Source organism: Eurosta solidaginis, chromosome 3 (genome assembly GCF_040869045.1).
Source record: "Eurosta solidaginis isolate ZX-2024a chromosome 3, ASM4086904v1, whole genome shotgun sequence".
Lineage (NCBI taxonomy): Eukaryota > Metazoa > Arthropoda > Insecta > Diptera > Tephritidae > Eurosta > Eurosta solidaginis.
The window spans coordinates 52,182,336-52,206,641 of record NC_090321.1 but is presented as its reverse complement, the minus strand read 5'-3'; the positions used below and the strand labels follow the sequence as shown (position 1 = coordinate 52,206,641).

Genomic DNA, 24,306 nt, shown 5'->3' with positions numbered 1-24,306 from the left:
ACTCAAGTTATCGTGTTTACGGACGGACATGGCTAAATGAATTTCTTTTTTCGCTCAGATCATTTTGATATATAGAAGTATATATCTATCTCGATTAGTTTATGCCGTTACGGATTACCGTTATGCGAACAAAATTAATATACTCTGTAAGCTCTGCTCAGCTGAGTATAATAAATGGAACAGTTCGATGTCGCGAGTATATGTGAAAAATTCATGTACATTGATGGACAGACGGGCGCTGCTTGGGACGCTGTAAAAGCGCAGAGACGGAAGATGGACAATTTCAATTAATACAAATAAAAATATAAATAAGATAGCGACCGACTAAACTTAGCGAGTGCGGAAATTATGCGAAATTGTGAAAATAATACAAGTAGAATTGTTTGACGGTTAAGAGCTCTATTTAAAGTGAACTTCACGGAAGGTAATGAAGTCAGTTCCAAAAGTAGAGCACCGAGTGACAAGTAAACGGAAAAAACAAGAAACAAAACGTTTTAGTTTAATTTCAAGTGCGTGGAAGTCAGCTGAACTCTGGCAAAACTAATCTAAAACAAAGTTGGCACGCACAAACCAAGCTTGCTTTTTAATAAAACAGAAACTATGTCCACCGCGGAGGAATTACGTCACTTGCAACCGCGCGATGGTTCCGTAAACCAAGTGGAAATAAAGGCTGAGGAACCAAGCTCAGTTGCAAATAAACCGAAAGAACAATGGGGCAATGAGATCGAATTTCTATTTTCATGCATTTCATTATCTGTAGGCTTGGGCAACATTTGGCGTTTCCCATATATTGCCTTCCAAAATGGCGGCGGTGCTTTTGTTATACCATACTTAATTGTTTTACTCATCATCGGACGTCCTGTTTACTATTTGGAAATAATTCTAGGACAATTTTCCGGACGCGGCTGCATTAAAGCATTCAATATGGCGCCAATTATGAAAGGTCAGTTGGAAAACTATTTTGATTGTTTATGAAATGTTGGTAGGGAATGCCAGGAACGGCATATGAGATGATTACTATAATGACATCAGATGAACGCATCATCCACCAACGACCTTTTTTATTAACCCCCGTATTCTATAGGAGTTTGATAAAGTGAAGTTAGCTATAGATCTTAGAGCCACAATACAGGTGTATGGTTGGCGCAAAGGACCACAGGAAGAAAATAGCTTAAACTGCAGCCGTGTCAACTTTTATATTGACAGCCGAGCAGCAATTAAGGCAATGATCTCGCATAGCACATCATCTAAGAGTGTGTTAGAGTGTGAGCAATCACTGGAAAGAATTGGGATAGTGAGAATCATACATCCATATTGGGTCCCAGGGCATATTAGAAAAGATGGGAATGAAAAAGCGGATGAGCTAGCTAAAAGGGACGCATCCCTCGAAGCTTGTTACGTAGTTTTTTCAATTAGATTGAGCGAGGTCATGACGGGTAATCTGACTGGACACTGCCTTTGAACAAGGTTTTGTCAGTCATAGATGATGTAGAAGTGCGGGCCGGTGGAGGAAACGATAGAGAATGTTTTTGTGCACATGTCCTGCGCACGCCAGCGTAAGACTCCAGCTATTAGGAGTGATGCAGCTGTCAGACCTAGAAGCAGCAAATGGCATGGGTTCTAGACAGCTTCTAGTATTTGCCAAGAGGACAGAGTTATTTTATAATATAGGACCTGGGTTTTGATAGTGTTTTTCAGTTTGATCGTTAAACAAACTTCTGGTAACACTATGGAATCATTCAGTCTATGTGAGGTCCTCGCGTTAAACCTAGCTTAACTTAGCTATAATATTGCACAGCACTCAGCTGGGAAATAAAAAAAGGTTTGAAGAGACTGGTCCATAAGTTAAAAACAATTTCCCCTTTTTCGAAGTTAACTCTGAAAACATTATGTTCGAAGTTCGAAATTTGACCCATCCTAATATTTTATTCTATCATTTATTGTGTTTGAAAAATTTTAATGGGTAAAAATGTAGGCGTGGTCTGACTTCTTTTCCTTTTGAAAAACTTAAAAACGATAAATTACAAAGCTACACAGAAAAAGTTGGTGGATCGGGTAATACGACACATGGAATCCTATTCAATTTGAGGCGCTGAATCCGAATACGCCATCAGAATGAGCTTGAACTCTCCGGGTGGTTCGACCTTAGGCGGTATTTCTTTTTTTTTAATAACTAAACTATGTTGGGAAGGGTCCTATCCCGAACTTTGAAATCTGATATCTATGTTTTGAGGGCTAACTTCCAAAAACGGGGAATACTTTTTTGCTTATGAGCCAATCTTCACAAAATTGGTTTTATCGTATAATGTAATTGACTCCAATAAATAATAGTTTAAATAAACTAAAAAAACACGCTTTTATAGCTAACCGAACTAAAAAATAGAAAATAATTTTCAATTAAAAAGAGTTTATATAACAGTAGTACACTCAGAGAAAAAATCGTTCTAAAACGAACGAAACAAGTTCAAAATTAAGAACATTCGTTGACAAAAGTCTGTTAAGTACGTTTTTTCTTAACTTGTGACCAATGGGCTTGTTTTAAGAACAGTTTTTCCAAGCACACCGTTCGTATTTTATGACCACTTTGGTATTGATGTGTGAACCTTCTGTGCTCATTTCAAGCACTACTTGGGCTTGATTCAAGATTTTTCGTTCTCACGCTTCGAGAACGATTTGGGGCCGATTTAACATTTTTCGGTCTCAATTTAAGAACGGTTCGTGCTTGATCTTTGGTGGGAGGGAAAGTATTTTTTTAAATATATTTATTTAATTTTTATTAATAATATTTTTGTCATAAATAAAGAATATTTACAACAAAAAAATTGTTATTAAAGTTCAAAAGTTTAAGAAAAAATTCAAGTTATCTCCCGTCTCGTGGGAGATGTAAAAAAATTAAAGGTGCGGAGGAACTCACTGTCCTCCGATACTTGTGAAATGAAAGAAAGAACGATTTCAGATTAACGTCACAACTTCTTTATTCGTGCCACTTGCACGCTAATTAACTACTGCCCTCAACATACGTTGTAACTTACTTAAATAATTTCTTAGATTAACTAAAATGTTTACATTGCAGTTCCCATGCTTTACCCAGAACTGCTCGCTTGTGTAAACAGGAAATGCTTAGCGTGCGATTCCCATAACTAATGTAAGGTGACCTGATCGATGGTTGCGCGTGTGCCGCGTCAGCGACTTTATTCTGTTGAACTAAATAAGTCACATGCTTAGCAACGTGATCGTAGGGTGTGCCGTATTATGGTACCTATGCGTGTAACTTGCATAATAAGCATTTTCTCATACATTTCTCTTATTGAGAAATTATTCTTATATAAAGATGTAATCTGCATATATACTTAAAACATTTCATAACAAGTTTGAGAATTACCTGTGGATATGTGAATGTAACTGAACGAAAAATAAGAGTTAAAAAAATAGAACAAAAAAAAAATTGTTTTAAAAAATTCAGAGTTTGGCGGTGATCGAACTCGCGCAACACGATCGCAAGCGCAACATCATAGCCGCTGGGCCACTACAACTGCTTGATAGCTAGTGCCAAATGGTGTATTTAACATTGTAGTGCACACGAATTGAACCGTTTCTTTTTTCTTGGGCTTGATTTAAGAACATCGTTCTCATTAATAGAACATTTGTTCATATTTTAAGAACAGGTCGTTCGTTTTTCAAGAACAAAACAGTAAGAACATGAAAAGCTTGAGTTGAGTCCGGTGGTGCTGGATTTTATAACGGCGTTTTTCTCTGAGTGTAGAAGGTCAAACAATCATTTATAGTTAATCACCTCAAAATAAAATTATAATAAAATTTAAGTTATTAACAGAATAATTTAATTCAGATTAAAAAGCGTGGGGTGCATTTGACTACATTTCATATCTTTCCTCTCAGATAGTTGCCAATAGAATGATTGTAACATTCAATATCAAGCACCCCACGCTTTTTACTGTGAATTAAATTATTCTGTTAATAACTTAAATTGAATAATAATTTTATTTTGAGGTGATTAACTATAAATGATTGTTTGACATTCTACTACTGTTATATAAACTCTTTTTAATTGAAAATTATTTTCTATTTTTTAGTTCGGTTAGCTATAAAAGCGTGTTTTTTTAGTTTTTTTAAACTATTATTTATTTTTAATTTTTTAGTTCAAGTAATTTTAAAAGTTTTAGTCGAGAGTGATGAATCCTCGAAACGCCAGCGGTCCATGGATGAATCCAACCCACGGCACCAGCAGGGTCAAGACGCAGGGAGGCTGGACGCGGTCTTTCGCCGAAATTGCTAAGGGTCGGCAGATCATTGGCATTATAGACGAGAGCAGCGAAGATGGCAGGATCCCGAAACAACAGTGGAAGTGGATCGAGGCCGCGCTCGCTACGGTGGCCGTTAAGGTTAAAAAAGACAACCCTGATCCACCGCCATTTTACACCGATGCAGGATGGTTCCAAGGCAATGTCAAGCTAATTGCCTGTGACGACGCCAGGTCGGTAAACCTCTATAGGGCCGCCGTCACGCTGATAGGGGTGGTATATCCGGGCGCGCCCCTCAAGGTAATGGAGGCGCGTGATATCCCATCACGACCAAGGGCTAGAGCCTGGATTCCAGTGACGCCAACGGACCTAGCTGACATCATGGAGCTGCGCCAGGAGTACAACCCGCCACAGGTTTGGAAGTCAACCCGGATAAAACCGAGCTCGTCCTCTTCACGAGGAGGTACAAAGTACCAAATCTTACACCGCCAAGAATTGGGGATACGTTCTTGGCGTTTAGCGATCAAGTCAAGTATTTGGAAGTCATTCTGGATAGGAAGCTATTATGGAGTGACCATATAGTGGAGCGATCCAAGAAGGCAGCAGCAGAGCTGTTCACCTGCAAGAGGACAATTGGCACCTCCTGGGGATTCTCCCCTAAGGTGACCTACTGGATTTACACAGCCATTGTGCGCCCGATTCTTCTTTATGGTGCCTTGGTCTGGTGGCCTGCACTAGCTAAAACTACCTATCTTAAAACGCTTCAAAAGGTGCAACGGAGTTCGGAGCTCTGCATTACCGGGGCTCTCGGCTCCACTCCAGATTCCGTTACATACATACATGGATACATATATAGATACAGGCCAAGCTAATAAAAGCGTGTTAAAAAGGGCTCCAGTATGCTCTGTAGTAGATGTGCCATGCATCCATTTCTATCATTAATAAAGGGATGCGTTTTTCGCATTATGTGCAAGGTTTCAAATGTATGGCCATTTGGGGTGGGTATAAGTTCTATTGACATTATGTCCGTTAACCTTATGTCACCCCACCATCACATTATTGCATTGTCATCGAGCCTTGATACGTGTGCAAAGTTTCAATCAAACTTATGGCCATTCAAAGTGGTAATAAGGCCAATTGACCTTATGGCCGTTGACCTTATGTCACCGCACCATCACATTAATGCATTGTAATCGAGCCTTGATACATGTGCAAAGTTTCAATCAAACTTATGGCCTTTCAAAGTGGTAATAACGCCAATTGACTTTATGGCCGTTGACCTTATGACACCGCACCATCACATTAATGCATTGTCAGTGAGCCTTGATACGTGTGCAAAGTTTCAATCAAACTTATGGCCATTCAAAGTGGTAATAAGGCCAATTGACCTTATGGCCGTTGACCTTATGTCACCGCACCATCACATTAATGCATTGTAGTCGAGCCTTGATACATGTGCAAAGTTTCAATCAAACTTATGGCCTTTCAAAGTGGTAATAACGCCAATTGACCTTATGGCCGTTGCCCTTATGTCACCACACCACCACATTAATGCATTGTCATTGGTCCCTGATACGTATGCAAAGTTTCAAATTAATCAGACTTCTAGAAACCGGTGAAAATTAAGCTCAAAGATTCCGTTACATACAGGCCAAGCTAATAAAAGCGGTTTAATTAGAAAGACCAGACGCTTGGAGTACCTGCAGGGTGGTATGTCTCAATTAAGTTATCTTTCAAGTCTATACGACCATGCCAAACGACATTGAGGAATAGCTCTTTGGAGTGGAAGGTTAAGAGGCAGGATTTCGAAGAGCCTCTCTAGCCCACTTCAAACTAAAAGGGGCTTCAGATAACGCTTTTTGCCTTCTCAACCCTATGTAAACGGTCAACCAAAGTAGAGTTTGTGGTGAAGCAAGACGAGACGAACTACTTATCATTTTGGTTTCGCATTTAAGTAGGTGGTACAAAGGGCAATGAGGTGGAACTCGAGGAATTCAAGGGGTTGATAAGTGTATTTCACAGCTTCCGTAACCCACTTGTCAATCTCACCTACGCGACGCAGATACTGTATGTATGTATCATAAGCAGATTTAGCAGGCGATGCTCTGGCGACCCCAAGTTCCTAACGAAACTAGGAGGAGGCGGTAGGATAACCTAGAAGGTGCAATGTGGTCATATTAGATCCTTCCCGAGATCGGTCGAGCTAGTACCGTAATGGTGCTTGTTACCGGAATGCACCCGATCCATATCCGGCAAAGGACCATCAACATCGATAACACTCCTCAAAAGCTTTGGGGAGGGTGCTTATCGCTATAAAAATAACAAAAGGTGGAGCTCGAAGGTCTGCAGATTAAGTGGTTTAGAATATACCATCGGTAAGGCATGCCTACAGGAAGAGACGATTAAAGCCCAAGCGATCCGAACGCTCGTGGGGTAAAGAATCGTTCCCGCGGAAGACGGGCTAGTATCGCAGCGTTCCGGATTCATATCCAGCAAAGAACATAAACCTTTGGGGTCGCCTAACGTAAAAGCAGCAAATTGGAGGAAGCTACAGGCCTATCAAAACAACGCGCTCAGAGCTGTCACGGGATGTCTTTCTATGATACCTGAACATCATTGTTATGTATGAAACGAAGTGGTAACGCCACACACTGAATTAATTTACTATCATTTTGGCAACTCTGTTTTTGCTTATTCTTTTTTGTTCTTTTTTATTCTTTAGTATTAACTCAACACATTTTATATCGAAATGTTCATATTCACTCATATTAAATAAACTTAGTAATTATACATACACAAAAGTGGTGTCAAAAGTGGGATTAAAAAGATGAGCCTCACACCGGAAGATTTGAAGAGGGTGATGAATGCACTGGCAGGGGCAATTCGCGAGGCTGTAGAGGGGGCGTCCCACAGTGCTGGGGCAAATGCAAATCAGCGGGCAGCAACCAAACCGCCACCGTTTAGTATTGCAGAATACAAGTCAGAAGACAAATCCTCAGTGCAGGATTTTTTCACACGCGTAGATTGGGCCTTACAGCTGAGCAAAGTTCCAGAAGAGGAACAACACAAATTCGTACTCGTGCATATGGGGGCAGAGCTGAACGCCGCACTAAAAATACTTGTTAGCCCAAAGACGCCTGACTCGCTGAAATACAATGAAATAAAAACCGTGTTAATTCGCCATTTTGATGGCTCACGAAACAAGTATGCTGAAAGTATCAAATTTAGACGAAGTAAGCAAGAAAAAGGCGAATCGATTGCCGAGTACGCACTTTGTTTAAAAAAGGGCGCTGCATATTGTGAATATGGCGACTTTTTGGATAGGATGTTAACAGAGCAGTTACTGTATGGCGTGGAGTCACGCTATATTTGCAATGAGGTTATAAGTAAAAAACCAAACAATTTTACTGAGGCATACGAAATTGCGCACACAATCGAACTAACACAAAGTGCAACAACAGATCTGAAGTGTACAGAGTGGGAACAACCAAGTGAACCAACGTTTAAACTGGGATACGAACCAGTCAAAACAAAAAGAAATGCAAATTCTGAAAAGTTGACCAAGAAGCCAAAAGAAAAATCCGCAAATTGTTACGGATGTGGGGGCCAACACAGCAGAAAAGACTGCAAATTCAGTAGCTCCAAATGTTTTTTCGTGTGGAAAATTGGGCCACATTGCAAAAGTGTGCAAGGCAAAACTAGATCAGATTTCAGAGGATGAGCTCGAACCAGTTCAGCAGCTGAACAACATTAATGTATGTAAAGCAGTAGACAGAAAAATGCTTCACGTAAATATCGATGGAAAGCAAATACAGATGGAGCTTGATACGGGTGCCCCATGCGCCATTATTAATTATAAAACTCTTCGCACTATAAAACCGAATTTCAGATTATTAAAAACAGACAGACGATTTACAAGCTACACGGGGCATAGAGTGAACTGCATGGGTAGGGTTGTAGTAACCGCATCAATGGGGAGGACTAAGCGGCGCCTGAATCTGTATGTTGTCCAAGAAGATTTCGATACACTTTGCGGCAGAGAATGGATCTCACAATTCGCACGTGAAATCAACTTTTCGGAGCTATTTTCGTTAGCCAGGCAAATTAACTCTATAAGTTCAACCGCGCCAAAACTTTCAGAAAACCAACGAGAACGGCTGCAACATCTCCTTGCAAGTTACGAAGAAGTCTTTGACACGACAGCGGGTAAGTTGAGAGGGCCGCTTGCAAAAGTGAAGCTGAAGGCGGGAGCCACACCAGTGTTCGCACGAGCACGCGAAATACCAATGGCATTGAGAGAGGCGTATGCCAAGGAAATAGATCGCAAAATCCAGTCTGGCTTTTACGTGAGAGTAGAGCATTCGGAATGGGCTTCACATGTTCCAGCTATTTGGCAAAGAAAAATGGAGACGCTCCTGCAAGGAGTGCCAAACGTTTTACATTTCTTTGATGACATCTTGGTGTTCGCGGAAAATTTTGAAGAGCTGCTGAGTGTTTTAGCGACAACGCTAAATCGCATCAAATGCAATGGTCTACGCTTAAATAAGTCAAAGTGTGTTTTTGCTACTCCATCAGTGGAGTTTTTAGGCCATCGCATCGACGCACTGGGGGTGCATAAATCTGACAAACACATTGAAGCTGTACTGAATAGCCCCAAACCAACGAATGTGGAGGAGCTACAGCTGTTTTTAGGAAAAGCTACTTAAATGCACTATAGATTTATCCCAGACCTGGCGACGAGAGCGCGACCATTGCGCGATATGCTGAAAAGCGAAAAATTTCACTGGTCCAAAGAGGCAAATTCAGCCTTTGAGTATCTAAAACAGGCGCTGGTTTCTCCACAAGTCTTGATACCCTACAACCCGGCACTACCGGTTCTACTAGCGACGGACGCGAGTCAAACAGGGTTGGGAGCGGTGCTATCACATCGCTTAGAGAACGGAACTGAACGACCCATTGCATACGCAAGTCGAACACTGAATACTGCAGAACAGCGATACCCACAGATGGACAAAGAGGCACTGGCAATAGTATGGGCAGTTCAGAAATTTTTCAAATATTTGTACGCGCGTCATTTCACGCTAATCACAGATCATAAACCGTTGTCACAAATTTTACAACCAGACAAGTCTCTACCAGTACTTTGCATTAGCAGAATGGCTAATTACGCAGACTTTCTGAGTAGATTTGATTTCGAAGTGGTGTATAAAAATTCAAAGGCAAACGCTAACGCCGACTATCTTTCACGGGCCCACCCTCTACGACAGCAACCAGTACAGGTGGGACATGTGCGGCAGGCATATACGGATAATCCAGACGAATACGACGACTTTGTGATTCGGCAAATCAACCAATTACCATTAAGATTCGACAAAAGTGCAAACGAATCCAGAAAAGACGAGCGACTGGGTAAAATAATTAAACTGCTGGAAACAATGCTTGAAGAGAACAGGATACAAGTCCCCAGAAGTGAGTTACAAGCTATCGTCAGGATATTTGATGTTGGAGCATCGCGTCGTCATTCCACCAAAGTACAGAGCCAAACTGCTTGACAATTTACACACATCACACCTAGGGATTGTCAAGATGAAAGGAATCGCCCGCTCATTCATATACTGGCCGGGCATTGACAATGATATCGAGAACATGGCGAACAAATGCGAATCATGTGCAAAACAGGCAAACAAACCCGGGAAAAGTGGCGATCATCATTGGGAGTATCCCAAGGGACCGTGGGAACGCATTCATATTAGGGGGACTCATGTAACCGTATAAATGCCTTATAAAGTGTGTAAACGTATAAATTTATCTAGTTTACGCACGAGCTGTCAAATTTTGTATGAAAAATCATTTACACAATTTGTATAAATTTACGCGCACATTTCATTGTGTAAACGCGATAAACTCAAAGGAATGCAACCTTGCAGACATTACAGCAGGCATTTTCATCAGAAATCTCCAACATCAGCAAGTAATTTACAAGAATATCTTAGTAAAGACGTTTTAGTTTTGATTTTTCACTTAATCTTGGTATTTTTTAATTTGTATAACAATAAAAAAAAATTTTTTGGAAATAATACAGCTGAAAAACAATCAAGTTTATCAAGAGTATTACTAGGTGCGTTCATATAACCGCGTGTGTAAATGGATATAATTTTACACCTTATAAGTTTATATGCTATCATGAGTCCCCCTATTGACTATGCGGGGCCGTTCGAAGGAGCAATGCTACTGATAATCTCGGATGCGTATAGCAAGTGGTTAGAGGTGAAAATCTCTAAATCAATTACGGCGGCCGCGACAATTACTTTGCTGGACGACGTATATGCGGCTTATGGTGTTCCTCAAACGGTTGTATCTGATAATGGAACAAATTTCACGTCCGCGGAATTTAACAACTTCCTGACTACAGTCGGTGTTAAATATCACAAATACTCAGCACCGTATCACCCGGCAACTAACGGACAAGCAGAGCAAAGCGTACAGACGGGCAAGAACGCATTGAAAGCAATGGGTACCACGAATAGTTCTTTGCAGGAAAACATAAACGAATTCTTGAGACAGTACAAAAATGCACCACATTCGACAACAGGCACCTCGCCAGCACTATTGTTTATGGGGCGGCAGCTACGAACACGATTGGACTTGATTCCACCAGAGGAAATCTCGAGGAAAGTAGAGGAAAAACAATACATGCATCTCAAGAAAAAGGGAAGAGAGTTCAAGGTAAATCAAAACGTATACTTCCTGTCGGGTAACCCGCGAATTTCTAAGTGGCTCAAAGGAACAATACACGCCCGTCTAGGGGATCTTCACTATCAAATACAATTCAATGGGAAAATGATAAAAAGACATGTAGACAAAATACGGAAGTCACACGCGGGGCCCGATAAAGCAACACCGGAAGTGAATCATCATGAAACGAGGGTTGCAGCTAAAGAGAACGGCACAGCTGCATCGGGTATAGTAGAAAACCACGAAGAAGTCGAAACACCCATAGAATCACCACAAAATATATCATTGGGATCAGAAGAAGATTTGGAAGGGTTCTCTACTCCCAACACTACAATAATACAGGACGATACACCGCCATCGCATTCAACACCAGCACGGCAGGCGACACCGGAAAGAGATCCGGAACTAAGCGAGACGCCGGCAGCCCCTCAGCGGTCGACCAGACAAAGGAAACCGAGAGTTCCATTCTCACCTTAACTCCTGCAGAGGAAGGAAAAATGTTATGTATGAAAGGAAGTGGTAACGCCACACACTGAATTAATTTACTATCATTTTGGCAACTCTGTTTTTGCTTATTCTTTTTTGTTCTTTTTTATTCTTTAGTATTAACTCAACACATTTTATATCGAAATGTTCATATTCACTCATATTAAATAAACTTAGTAATTATACATACACAAAAATCATCTACACCTCTAGGTCAAAATACTCAAATGAAATACTGAACAAGCACCCTGCATAAACAATGGGAGACAGTTACGCAAAGCGAGTGTTTCGCAATACAGGTTTAGTGACTACCCTGCAAAAATCGTTGAATCATGTGGTCCACTAGAGTACTTACCATTATACTCCACTGTAATGCTGCAATGGACCAACTCATGTTACTACACGAACATATTGTAAGCCGATCATTGCTCGTTTTTAACGATTTTAATCACTACACGGGCGGCCACCGTGGTGTGATGGTAGCGTGCTCCGCCTATCACACCGTATGCCCTGGGTTCAACTCCCGGGCAAAGCAACATCAAAATCTTAGAAATAAGATTTTTCAATTAGAAGAAAATTTTTCTAAGCGGGGTCGCCCCTCGGCAGTGTCTGGCAAGCGCTCCGATTGTATTTCTGCCATGAAAAGCTCTCAGTGAAAACTCATCTGCCTTGCAGATGCCGTTCGGAGTCGGCATAAAACATGTAGGTCCCGTCCGGCCAATTTGTAGGGAAAAATCAAGAGGAGCACGACGCAAATTGGAAGAGAAGCTCGGCCTTAGATCTCTTCGGAGGTTATCGCGCCTTACATTTATTTATTTTTAATCACTACACGATGTTTATTGGACTGCGGGTACTCCATGGATTACTCTGATGTAATACGGAACTGGAGTATATGGTCCAGTCCTAGGACATCGCAATGTTAATTGGACCATATTTTTTGTATGAATTGTGGTTAATTTTGGAGCACTCGGTTGGTCCATAGCGACTACTCCATGCATGCATGCATGGAGTACTCGCGACTTTTGCAGGGTACCTCCCAATTAGTGCTAATAAGATGCACAGCAGGACAGTATGTAGTAGGCACACTTGCTATATGTGCTAAAATTACTCAGTCAAGGCAACGGCTATCTCGGAGCCACCTGCGATTGAATCAGTTAAGAACGCTTTCGAAAGGTCAGCAACGTAAAAGTTGAAACCCCTGTGAGGGGATGGTGAACTCATTTCTTGTACCACAATACAGAATACTTGTAGTACCCTGCAAAAATCGTTGGACCATGAGGTCCACTGGAGTACTTACCATTCTAATCCACTGTAATGCAGCGATGGACCAACTCATGTTTCTATACGAACATGTTGTAAGCCGATCATTGCTCGTTTTTAACGATCGTAATCACTACACGATGTTTATTGGACTGTGGGTACTCCATGTATTACTCTGAGGTATATGGTCCGGTCCTAGGACATCGCAATGTTAATTGGACCATATTTTTTGTATGAATTGTGGTTAATTTTGGAGCACTCGCTTGGTCCATAGCGAGTACTCCATACATGCATGCAGGGTAGCGGTAAGCAGACTACCCAGTGAGACGCGCATAGTCTTGTAAAATTTCGAACGGGATATTGCAGCGAATTAAACTCTTATTTGTCCCAAAATCAAGTTAAGCTATATTTTTTTATTCGTAATGTGGGAGCAACGCCTCTGACACAAATTACACTGTGCAACAGCCGGCTGGGTATTGGACCAAACCCACTTTTTTGTAGAGATTGAGGCAAAGTATTATCTCCGTTTTTCGAAGTAAGCTTCCAAAAAATAGATATCGGATTTCGTAGTTCGAAATTCTACATTTCGAAATTCTACTTTTTTTGTTAACGCGCTCAGCAAATGTGATCGTGGTCCGCCTTTTTCTTTTATTTGAATGGCTGAATTCTTTTTTTGAAAAATTACAGGAGCAATTCCAGTGGAGAGTATGTGCGGATATGAAAGTAGTAGCCACTATCATGGGACTATCTGACTTTTCACCTCGTATAACAACTGTTATACTAAATTTCTCAAAAAAAGAACTCAGCCCTTCAAATAAGGGAAAATAGGGGACCACGACCACATTTTTTACTTTTTAATTTGCTGAACGCGTTAACAAAAAAATTTAATTTCGAAATGTAGAATTTCGAACTTCGAAAACTACTTTCTACTAGTACTTTGTCTACTAGTACTTTGTCTACTTAAGCCTCAATCTCTACAAAAAAGTGGGCTTGGTCCAATACCCAGAAAAAAAGTTGGTTTTGTCGAATAGTGTATCTCTAGGTCAAACCCTGTTGAAACTGCAAGTTTACTGGGACTGCTTTTACCCACATAGCATACGGAAGATTGATAAAAATATAAATCACCACAATGAGACATTTTCGACTCCTTTTTACGACTAAAAACTGTTTAACAATTCTGCGATCAAAAGAAGACTGGAAATCGACTCCCTCTTATGAGTGAAATATGATTTATTGAAAAAGCAACAACAAAATGTAAAGCGATCACAAAAAATGATTAAAATAAGATTCCAAATGACTCTTAAATGTCTCGAGAAAGAATCGCAAAAGCTTTAAAACACACTTAAAAATTATTCCCACAAGACTCATAAATGATGGTAAATATGACTCGAAAAAGACTAAATACTGATTACAAATATAGGTTAAAAGAGGCTAACCAAGTGTAGTCGCGCGTAGGGTACCATTTTCTCCCGACGAGGGAGTCTTTTCTGATCAGAAAATTTGCGCATATATGCTTATTTTGATCATGCTGGAGACTCGAAAAAGACTCTAATATGATTAATAATTTCAAAAAATGCTGGGTGGGTAGAGGACACCGATGAAAATTTGTAAGCGGTCGAACCTTTTGCATGAGCGAAGCTCTGCTAGAAAATAAATAAGAAGAAGTGAACAAAGGAATCATTCCCGCAGTATTCAATGAGTGTTTCTTTTTGGCTACAACAGGGAAAACGAAGTTTTATGGATCGCCGCTTTCAAGCTTTGGAATCCCCACCGGTTTTAAATTTGAAATTATGAAGAACTTCTTCCAGTATTTTGAGAAAAATAAACGCCGGATTTATGGTTCTTATTGGGCTATTGTTCAAATATCTTTCAAAATTTATAAAACACCCACGGGTTAGAATATACCCGCGGTACGTATGCCTGTCGTAAGAGGCGACTAAAATACTAATTAGATTCAAGGGGTTCTGTAGCGCAACCATTTCAGGTTGCCAGCGCAATATATAGCTTCACCAAACCCAATTGTCAATCTCACCTATCCGTGGCGAATCCTGTTACATTAACAACCGAGGCTCTGGCGATCCCGAACTCCTCATGGATCGAGGGGGTGGGAGGGTGGTATGGCCTAGAAGGTAGCAAGTTTTCACAACCAATCGTTCGCGAGATGGTCGGGCTTGGTACCGGAACGTACCGGATCTGCATCAGGCGAAGGACCATCACAATCGATAACACTCCCCAATTTATAAAATTTCCATTTCCATCAATACACTTAATGCATTACAGGTGTCGCTGCTGGTCAAGTTCTTGCGACAGGCGCTTCCATTACCTACTACTCCAGCATTATGGCGTTGACTTTACGTTTTCTTATTGCATCTTTTTCGAAAGTACTACCATGGAGCTATTGTCGTGAGGAGTGGGGTGATATTTGCCTAAGCGAAACGGCTCTGACTAATGGCACGCAAAATGAAAGCTTAGCGCATGTGCAGCAAACGAAGATGTCAGCTGCAGAGTTATATTTCCAGTAAGTTAGAAAAAGTTCGATAGAACCTTTTTAATGTAATGCATTTTTTTCATCAAAATCTTTAGAAAAGAAATTTTACATGAAAAGGAAGATATTTTTGACGGGCTTGGTATGCCAAATTGGGAGCTAGTGGGCTGTTTAGCAGTTGCATGGTTTATAATTGGCGGAGTTCTTATAAGAGGTAAGTTGTTTGAGGTTACCTCGAGAAAGCGATTGGAATAAAAAAGTTTTTGTCAACAATGAAGGCGTGAAAAGCTCCGGAAAAGCTGCTTATTTTCTCGGCGTATTTCCTTATGTCGTGTTACTAGTCCTACTACTACGCGCTGTTACATTGCCTGGCGCAATGGATGGTATCATTTATTTTTTTAAACCTCAATGGTCTGAACTTTTAAATCCACTGGTAAGTATTGATAACATTACACACCAAAAACAAATTCTCCTGAGTATTGAACCAGACCAGTTTTATTGAAGAGATTAAGATATAAGAAAATAGTTATTTCTCGGTTTTTCGAAGTTAGTCTCGAAAGTTCGAAATTGAACATTTCGTAAAATGGACGTGAATTGACTTTTAGCTTCTACTTTCGAAGATATAACTTTTTCTTGAAAGCGACTGCAACAAAGAGAGTGTGTGAACGCTACCGTCCAGCGGAGGCTTAGATTATGAAGGAAACACTTCTCAGTGCTGTGTAAATGAAGAGAGACGAATGAAACGCCCAGAGAAGATGATGAAACAGAGCCCGCAATCGATTATGATGGTAATGAATGTTCCCGCACCCTACTATGACGAAGTCAGAATAGCAATAACCAGATTAAAATGCAACAAGGCTTCGGGCGCTGATGGATTGCCTGCTACTCAAATACGGCAGTGTGGCGCCCGACGATTGGAATGTAAGTGTTCTTTGCTCAATACACCAGAAGTGGGATTCTGCACACTGCGCCAACTATAGCGAAATCAGCCTTCTTAGTAACGCATTAAGGTCCTGTCAAGCGTATTGTTGTAAAGATTGCAGCGCACCGTGAATTGGCTGATTGGATCTTATCAGTGCGGCTTCAGACCTGTTAAATCTACCATCGACCATATTTAAATATGCGCCAAATCTTGGGAAAAAAGCACGAGAAAAAGATTCTGAATTTGGTTTCCCCCGCAAACGTTGAACAACACCAATCAGCTCAGTCAGTATTGCGAATGAACTGCAAAACTTATCCGCTTTGGAACAATATTCTATTAGAGCGTGCAATTACTGGCGTATGCTGAAGATATTGACAACGTCACTCTGAACACCCACGCCGTAAATTCTGCTAACCCCAAAACAAGAAAACGAAGCGAAAAAGATGGGTTCGATGGTGAATGAGGACAAAACGTGGAACCTGCTGTCATCAAGCTAAGAGTCAACGCATATGCGCTTTGGCAACCACGCCACTGTGGGCAGCCATAATTTATATGGGAACCAGCTTTAACACAAACAACAACATCAGTCTGGAAGGCCAGCAAAGAATCATACTTGTAAACAAATGCTACCTTGAACCTGAATAGGCAATTGAAAAGTTAAGTCCTCTATCGGCAAACGAAAATCATGCTCTACAACTTACTTATCGTTCCCGCGTTGCGACGTCGAGTACCGAAGAAGATTTAATGATGAGCTGTACGAGCTTTCCGAAGACATCAACATAGTTCAGCGAATCAAAATACAGGGACTAGGCTGTGTTATGCGTATGAAAGATGATGGTCCTCTGGAAGGTGGTAAACGATTTGAATTCCCTAGTTGTTGTTTTTGTATTAACGATAAAAACACTCCCCGAAGGTTTTGGGGAGTGTTATCGATGTTGAAGATCCTTTGCCGGATATAGATCCGATACGTTCCGGTAACAAAGCACCATTAATATACTAGCCCGACCATCTCGGGAACGATTAAATGACCACATCAGACCTTCTAGGCCAACAAACAAATCACGCCCATATTTTTACTTCTTTGGTTTTCACGAAAAGTTGAATTTCGAACTTCGAAATCCCACCACTAATTTTGAACACTAACTTCGAGAGACCGCGGGCTATTTTTTTGCTTACGACTTCGACTTTTAATTATCGCTCTTTGCTCAGGTTTGGTATGCTGCCGTCACTCAGGTTTTTTTTTCCTTAGCCATTTGTTTTGGCACTTTGATAACATATGCCTCATACAACAATTTTTCACGCAATGTTTATAAGTAAGTCTTCGCCATTTTCATTGCGTCACAGCTCCTAACTAATTCTTCTCACACAGAGACATTGTCATTATTACTACAATGGATTCTTGTTCTTCACTAATTGCTGGTTGCATTACATTTGGTATATTGGGTAACTTGGCTTTTAAAACTGGCGCACCCGATGTGGCTAACGTAGTAAAAGGTGGCTCTGGTTTGGCTTTCATTTCCTATCCTGATGCAATAGCCAAATTTGAATTTATACCACAGGTACGTATCGATGTGCTCATGCGCCCCAATGGCGCCCTAAAACAAAACTACCTAAAAGGCTTTCGCGGTTCTTTTCTTTTTGATGTTGTTGGTATTAGGTATCGGAAGTACGGTCGGCATGGGCTCCTGCATTGTACGTGTGATACGTGATCGTTGGGTACGCGCACCAAACTGGGCATTAGCGTTAAGCTTAGCCATACTGGGATTTGCTGTAAGCATCATTTATATGACGCCTGGTGGACAATTTGTTTTGAATCTGGTAGATTTTTATGGTGTATCATTCACAGCGCTAATTTTAGCAATTGGTGAACTGCTAGCCGTTGGTTGGGTGTATGGTATGTTGTTGTGTGCTATTTTGACAAGTAATAGTGCTAACTTTTCTTGTATACAATTTAGGTGTAAAACGTTTTTGTGCGGATATCGAATTTATGGTTGGTTTAAAAACTGGTATTTACTGGCGTTTATGTTGGGGTGTGATTACGCCTACGTTAATGCTTTCTGTTCTAATTTACACACTAATTGACCTGAAACCATTGACCTATAAAAATGTTGAATATCCCCACATAGCGCATGGTAAGTTGATAATTGCATGGTCAGATGACAAATAGAAAACAAAAAAAACTTTACCTTCAAATTATGTAGTTTTCGGCTGGTGCTTATCCGCTATCGGGCTGTTACAAATACCTGGTTGGGCTTTATATAGTATTTTCAAGGAATCGAAAGGCACTGGTTTAGTAAATGTAAGCGTTTATTTTTATGTATGTTCTCCTGCAGCGAAATTTTTTTTATTTTTATTTCCTTAAATTCAGAAATTCAAATCGGCAGCCGCTCCCTCTGAACATTGGGGACCTTTAGAAAGCAATAACCATGAGGAATATGTGAATCATCGACGAAAATTTGACCTACAAACAAGTAAAAGCACGATATTAAAAAGAGCATATGAAAATATATTCGGTTAAGATTGCGAATTACCTTTAAATTTATTAAGCCTAATGTATTTGAATTATTTTCACAGGTTGCTTTTCAATTCTCATGTAACAATTCATAGGTATATCTTGTATAGCTTTTTATTACATAAAATGAATATGTAGTTTGCAATTAAAGTAGTTTCGGTGAAGTGCAAAAACACGTTAAATGTAAGAACAAAACGATGTACAATTCATAAATACAAAAATCAAATATAAAACAAAATATAACTCTAAATGTTCTCTCTTTTGCTTAGTTATTACTTGTAGAAAGCGTCTTAGTTTGCTCTGCTATAGAAGCTTCTGCTGTGTAGATGCGTTTTGTTACCAAATAATCTCGCATAATTTTGAAAAATGTAAATTGATTTGTAAGTGTGACAAAGCTAAGCGATAAAACAAAATGCCATTCGACAGCGTGATATAGAACTACTATGCCAGTCAAAACAATGGCCGCTTGCATTTCGGTGAGTACCATGTATATAATTGATGGATTACGAAATAGTTTCTGTAAATGAAAGAGAACTTGATGTTAATAAGATTAATATGATTGGAATAGTTTTACTTTGTTGTTGTATTTTCGTTAAGAACACTGTCCGAGTGCATCCACCACTACAACGAACCCTTCTACCATTTTATGTAATTGGTTTTTAATGGCCCTATATCAGAGCTTACTTAAAAGCTCAGCTTAAATATATTGTGTGATAGGAGGTTTATAAAAAATGCTAGGATGGGTCAATCAAATTCCTTGACAGCGCGAAACCGAAAAATAAGCCGCAATAGGAAAATACCCCACTTGCCGTTGAGACACAAATCAAAACAAAACTTAAAGGCATGAGGTCCGGTTTCAATTTTCTTATGAAAATATTTGGTACCCTTGTGAAAATTTCGAGGAGAGATAAACTGTATCAGACCAGCACTTGTGCTGATATAAATTCAACGTCAGACAATGCGATGTATTGAAAAATCAAGGGTATCCTGAAATAATTTGAGTTTTAGTTGAGTTCATGTCCCTCCGAAGCTCATATTTGATTTTTAACAAGTAAGGAAGGCTAAGTTCGGGTGCAACCGAACACTACATACTCAGCTGAGAGCTTTGGAGACAAAATTGTCTTTTTTATGGATACATAGGTACAAATGGTAATACTAAAAAGTGGAGCAACTTGCCTTTGCTATCTTTCTTCAGCTTATCAATTCGTTTTATTTGAATATTTTTTTTTTAAATATGAAAATTTGGTTAAATTTTAACGCATTTCTTTATCATTTTTTTAAACCACCCGTGAAATATTTTCGAAGCGCTCTTAATTATGAGTCCGATAAGAATCCTAAATTGTAGACCAAGGGTGATGTTTTTTGGAACGATTTTCCTTCATCCTTTGTCAAATAAGGGAAAATCACCATGTAGGAAAGAAACTGAACCAAGGGTAACTGGAATGTGTATGACATGTGTATCAAATGATAGGTGTTAATGAGTATTTTAAAAGAGAGTGGGCCTTAGTTATATAGGACGCCTTTTCGAGATATCGCCATAAGGGTGGACCAGGGGTGACTCTAGAATGTGTTTGTACGATATGGGTATCAAATTAAAGGTATTAATGAAGGTTTTAAACGGGAGTGGCCCTTAGTAGTATATATCAAGGCCTTTTCGAGATCGATCAAAATGTGGACCAGGGTGACCCAGAACATCATCTGTCGGGTACCGCTAATTTATTTATATATGAAGGGCTCAGAACCAAAAGAATCTAAGTTACATTTTTTTTTAATTGAGTTATACCCATATTTGTATATTTAATATAGTGTATATTTGTTGACAATGCGATCTAAGCCATTTTGGACATTTTAGTGCCATATATTTGCCAGGCCAAAAACGTACTAAATTTTATTGCATTAATAATTGGAGCCAAAAGGATCTAAGTGCGCTCCTCCAAGCAATAAAATTTAATCGGCCAAAAGAACATGCAGAATTTATTTAAGTATGCAGTTTTGTAGCCAGTAAGCAAATTAATCTTAGTTTTGTAAAAAATTTCCCTAATTTTTGGCAATTTTTTCTTGAGTTATACCCCGTAAGAATTTTTTAACGTAATTTTTTTATATGGAAAAAAGTCCGTAACCTCGTAAGAAAAAAAAAATTGCCAAAAATCAGCGATACATTCTACGAACTTAAGTTTAGCACTTTATTATACTAAAATTAAACGAGCTATAAAACTGCAAACTCGAAAAAATTTTAGATGTTATTTTGGCCGAGCAATCAACGTTCGAAATTTTATTGCAACAATTTTTGGAGCCAAAAGGGTCTAAGTGCGCTTGGATCCAGAAAAAAAATTGCCGAAAATCAGCGAGACTTCCTACGAATTTAAGTTTAGCACTTTATTATACTAAAATTAAACGGGCTACAAGACTGCATACTCGAAAAAATTCTATATGTTCTTTTGATTTCGCCCTGCAGTACTTTTTCATTTTCTTCTACTTAATATGGTAGGGGACACACCCATTTTACAAAGGTTTTTTATAGGGTTATATTTTGTGTCAATAAACCAATCAAATTACCATTTTTCATCCCTTTTTTCGTATTTGGTAAAGAATTATGGCATTTTTTCAATTTTCGTAATTTTCGATATCGAAAAAGTGGGCGTGGTCATAGTCGGATTTCACCCATTTTTAATACCAAGATAAACTGAGTTCAGAAAAGTACGTGAACTAAGTTTAGTAAAGATATATCTATTTTTGCTCATGTTATCATGGTAAGGGCCGAGCGGAAGGACAGACGGTCGACTGTGTATAAAAACTGGGCGTGGCTTTAACCGATTTTGCCCATTTTCACAGAAAACAGTTATTGTCATAGAAGCTATGCCCTCACGCCATTTCACAAGGATTGGTAAATTTGTGTTCGACTTATGGCATTAAAAGTATTCTAGACAAATTAAATGAAAAAAGGCGGAGCTACGCCCATTTTGAAATTTTCTTTTATTTTTGTATTTTGTTGCACCATATCATTGCTGGAGTTAAATGTTGACATAATTTACTTCTATACTGTAAAGATTTTTGTTAAAATTTGACTTTTAAAATTTTTTTTAAGTAGGTGTGTTCGTCATCCGATTTAGCTAATTTTTATTTAGAACACATATAGGAGTAACGTTCCTGCCACATTTCATCATGATATCATCAACGACTGCCAAATTACAGCTTGCAAAACTTTTAAATTACCTTCTTTTAAAAGTAGGCGGTGCCACGTTCATTGTCAAAAATTTTACTAATTTTCTAGTCTGCGTCATGAGGTCAACCCACCTACCAAGTTTCATCGCTTTATCCGTCTTTGGTAATAAATTATTGCAGTTTTTCGGTTTTTCGAAATTTTCGATATCGAAAAAGTGGGCGTGGTTATAGTCCGATATCGTTCATTTTAAATAACGATCTGAGATGAGTGCCCAGAACTTACATACTAAATTTCATTAAGATACCTTAAAATTTACTCAAGTTATCGTGTTCACGGACAGACGGACGGACGGGCATGGCTAAATGAATTTCTTTTTTCGCCCAGATCATGTTGATATATAGAAGTCTATATCTATCTAGATTAGTTTATGCTGTTACGGGGAACCCTTATGCGAACAAAATTAATATACTCTGTGAGCTCTGCTCAGCTGAGTATAAAAATGTGTTATTCCTAGTTTTTGTTAAATAAATTTTTCATGCAATATAATTTTAAATTTAGGCCCAGTTATTGGTGACTAGAGTTCAATCCTGCCACTTTGCTTCACTTAAACTAAGCAGTAAATTTTTATGTTAACAGCCACAATGCAAGGTTAGACTAAGCTCAATTTAAACTAAGCATTAACTGCTTAAGTCAAACTAGTAATACTCACATAGAATCTAGAATGACTAGAATTTCCAGGCTGCGCCACAGTAACTGGTCCCTGACAGCTAAATAACTCTTCATTAAATTTGACGACACTACCTTGAATCCAAACAGAGGCAGGTTTCCATACAGCTGTTGGTCCAGTGGAGCTCACGCTGCTGTTACCACTACCAATACTACTACAAGCACCATTTGGGCGCATATCCAAACGCGACCAATAGCCCAAATGTAACGAAGCACGATGTAAGATATCGCTATACTTTGAAGGAAAACAAAATGCAGTTGCCATAGTGAGACAACTTAGCCAAACAAAAAATGCATGCTGATAAGTCCACATAATATTGTAATAAATAGAGACAGCAAAAAAACATGGCACCAGACCAGCATAGTAAGCATTTAAGAGTGATGTGAATACAATTTGTTTGAAACGTATATTAAAATCATTTTTCAACACATCGATCTCGTCACGTATCGTGTTCGGGCAGCTAGAGCAACAATGCATAGGCATGCCATTAAAGTAGGAACCTTCAAGTTCACATGAGCTGCGTAAAAAAGACTCAATTTGGAAACCAAAAACGAGCAAGTAAATGACCAGACTGTTTAAAAGAGAAAAAGATAATGAAACATATTTTGGTTGGCAAATTGATACAAGTAGACTACTTACGGATAGACCAGCAAGAATACGGGTATAAATGAACTTCTATCGTAAATTTTGTATACACAAAAGCTTAGTAATAGCAAAAGCAAGGTACTAAAGCTGTATTTAATTACATATTTATAAATACGACGCTGCTTGCAGCTCAGTTGCTTGAACAAATCCTGTCCACGCATGAGTAGGGAGAAGAGGAAACGGCGCGACATTAACAAAACAATGAAAGCAATTAAGTATGGCTCAATGAGGTAGACGTTCTGTAGGGAAATAAATTGAGCAACATATTATAACTTGCAAATATTACGAATCTACAACACCCACCACTGTATGCTTTATATTCGATTCCGGCAGCCACCAAAGCGTGCGATAAATATTTATAAATTGCATTGCAGCTGCAAATGTGATGAAGAGAAACATAACAAGTTCATTTATAAGTTCGGAACTGTTTGGATAGTCTGGAAATGGTATATGCTTAGGCATGGGTGCACCATCAGCGTTATTGTATCTTTCGTAAGTGTTCTTCGCTGCTGCACCACTGCCGCCATTACCTTCATTTTGCGCATCAGCACGCATTTCACATATATATGTTTTTTAAAATTAACAATTTTGTTCACTCAATTAAATTTAATTTCAACCTTTTTTTATAATAAAACAATAATCGGCCAAGGCGAATTCAGTATTCAGTGGATCGGCCTTGTAACCGGCCAATGCTCCGGCCAATGCTCCATCCACGACAAGGCGAATTCATTACAGGTGGTGAATTGCAAGAGTTACTAAACAAAGGCGAATTGAGGGTTCGTTGGGTATGTTCCACTACTATTTGCGCCTGCTAGAACTGGGAAACTAAATTTCGATAATCTTTGGTGAGTGCTATCGATAGTTTTTATTATGGTTGATGGCCAGCAGACATTTGCCGTCTTTCAGTGAGCTTTACAGCTCCGGCTCACGCTCAATTCTCACGGAAATGCTCTGGATCATTGAGAGACTTGAGAAGCAGATGTCGGGAAATTTTCGCACACGTGAAATGTGATAGGCAGATGTCGCCGCTGTTTTTGATTTAACTCATACGGCGAAAGGCTAAGAGCGACATCTATTTTTGAAAAAGTAGGTAAATTAAATGCCGCGTTGCC

The 24,306-nt window shown here is 39.4% G+C and overlaps 2 protein-coding genes across 4 annotated transcripts; one reads left to right on the top strand and one right to left on the bottom strand.

Annotated features, from left to right (window-relative positions):
- The first annotated feature begins 286 nt into the window (after nucleotides 1-286).
- Nucleotides 287-18,909, top strand: List (Lithium-inducible SLC6 transporter). Of its 2 annotated transcripts, XM_067771700.1 has the most exons (10): nucleotides 291-943; nucleotides 15,021-15,258; nucleotides 15,324-15,439; nucleotides 15,504-15,658; nucleotides 17,357-17,460; nucleotides 17,517-17,706; nucleotides 17,765-18,041; nucleotides 18,103-18,279; nucleotides 18,349-18,446; nucleotides 18,516-18,909. In XM_067771700.1, the coding sequence occupies exons 1-10, from the start codon at nucleotides 601-603 to the stop codon at nucleotides 18,663-18,665; spliced, it is 1,848 nt and encodes a 615-aa protein (XP_067627801.1). In that variant the 5' UTR covers nucleotides 291-600; the 3' UTR covers nucleotides 18,666-18,909. The 2 variants fall into 2 exon arrangements, with proteins under 2 accessions (XP_067627802.1, XP_067627801.1); XM_067771701.1 differs by lacking the exons at nucleotides 18,103-18,279; nucleotides 18,349-18,446; nucleotides 18,516-18,909 and having other exon boundaries at nucleotides 287-943; nucleotides 17,805-17,989.
- On the bottom strand, nucleotides 18,437-23,939 carry LOC137243718 (transmembrane protein 39A). 2 transcript variants are annotated; one of them, XR_010950592.1, is made up of 5 exons: nucleotides 23,498-23,939; nucleotides 23,189-23,433; nucleotides 22,532-23,120; nucleotides 18,679-19,176; nucleotides 18,437-18,608 (listed from the first exon to the last, which is right to left on the bottom strand). XR_010950592.1 is itself a non-coding variant. In XM_067771702.1 (4 exons), exons 1-4 carry the CDS (start codon nucleotides 23,747-23,749, stop codon nucleotides 18,925-18,927), a joined length of 1,338 nt encoding a protein of 445 aa, XP_067627803.1. In that variant the 5' UTR covers nucleotides 23,750-23,939; the 3' UTR covers nucleotides 18,437-18,924. The 2 variants fall into 2 exon arrangements, 1 of the variants encoding a protein (XP_067627803.1); XM_067771702.1 differs by having other exon boundaries at nucleotides 18,437-19,176.
- Nucleotides 23,940-24,306: the final 367 nt, after the last annotated feature.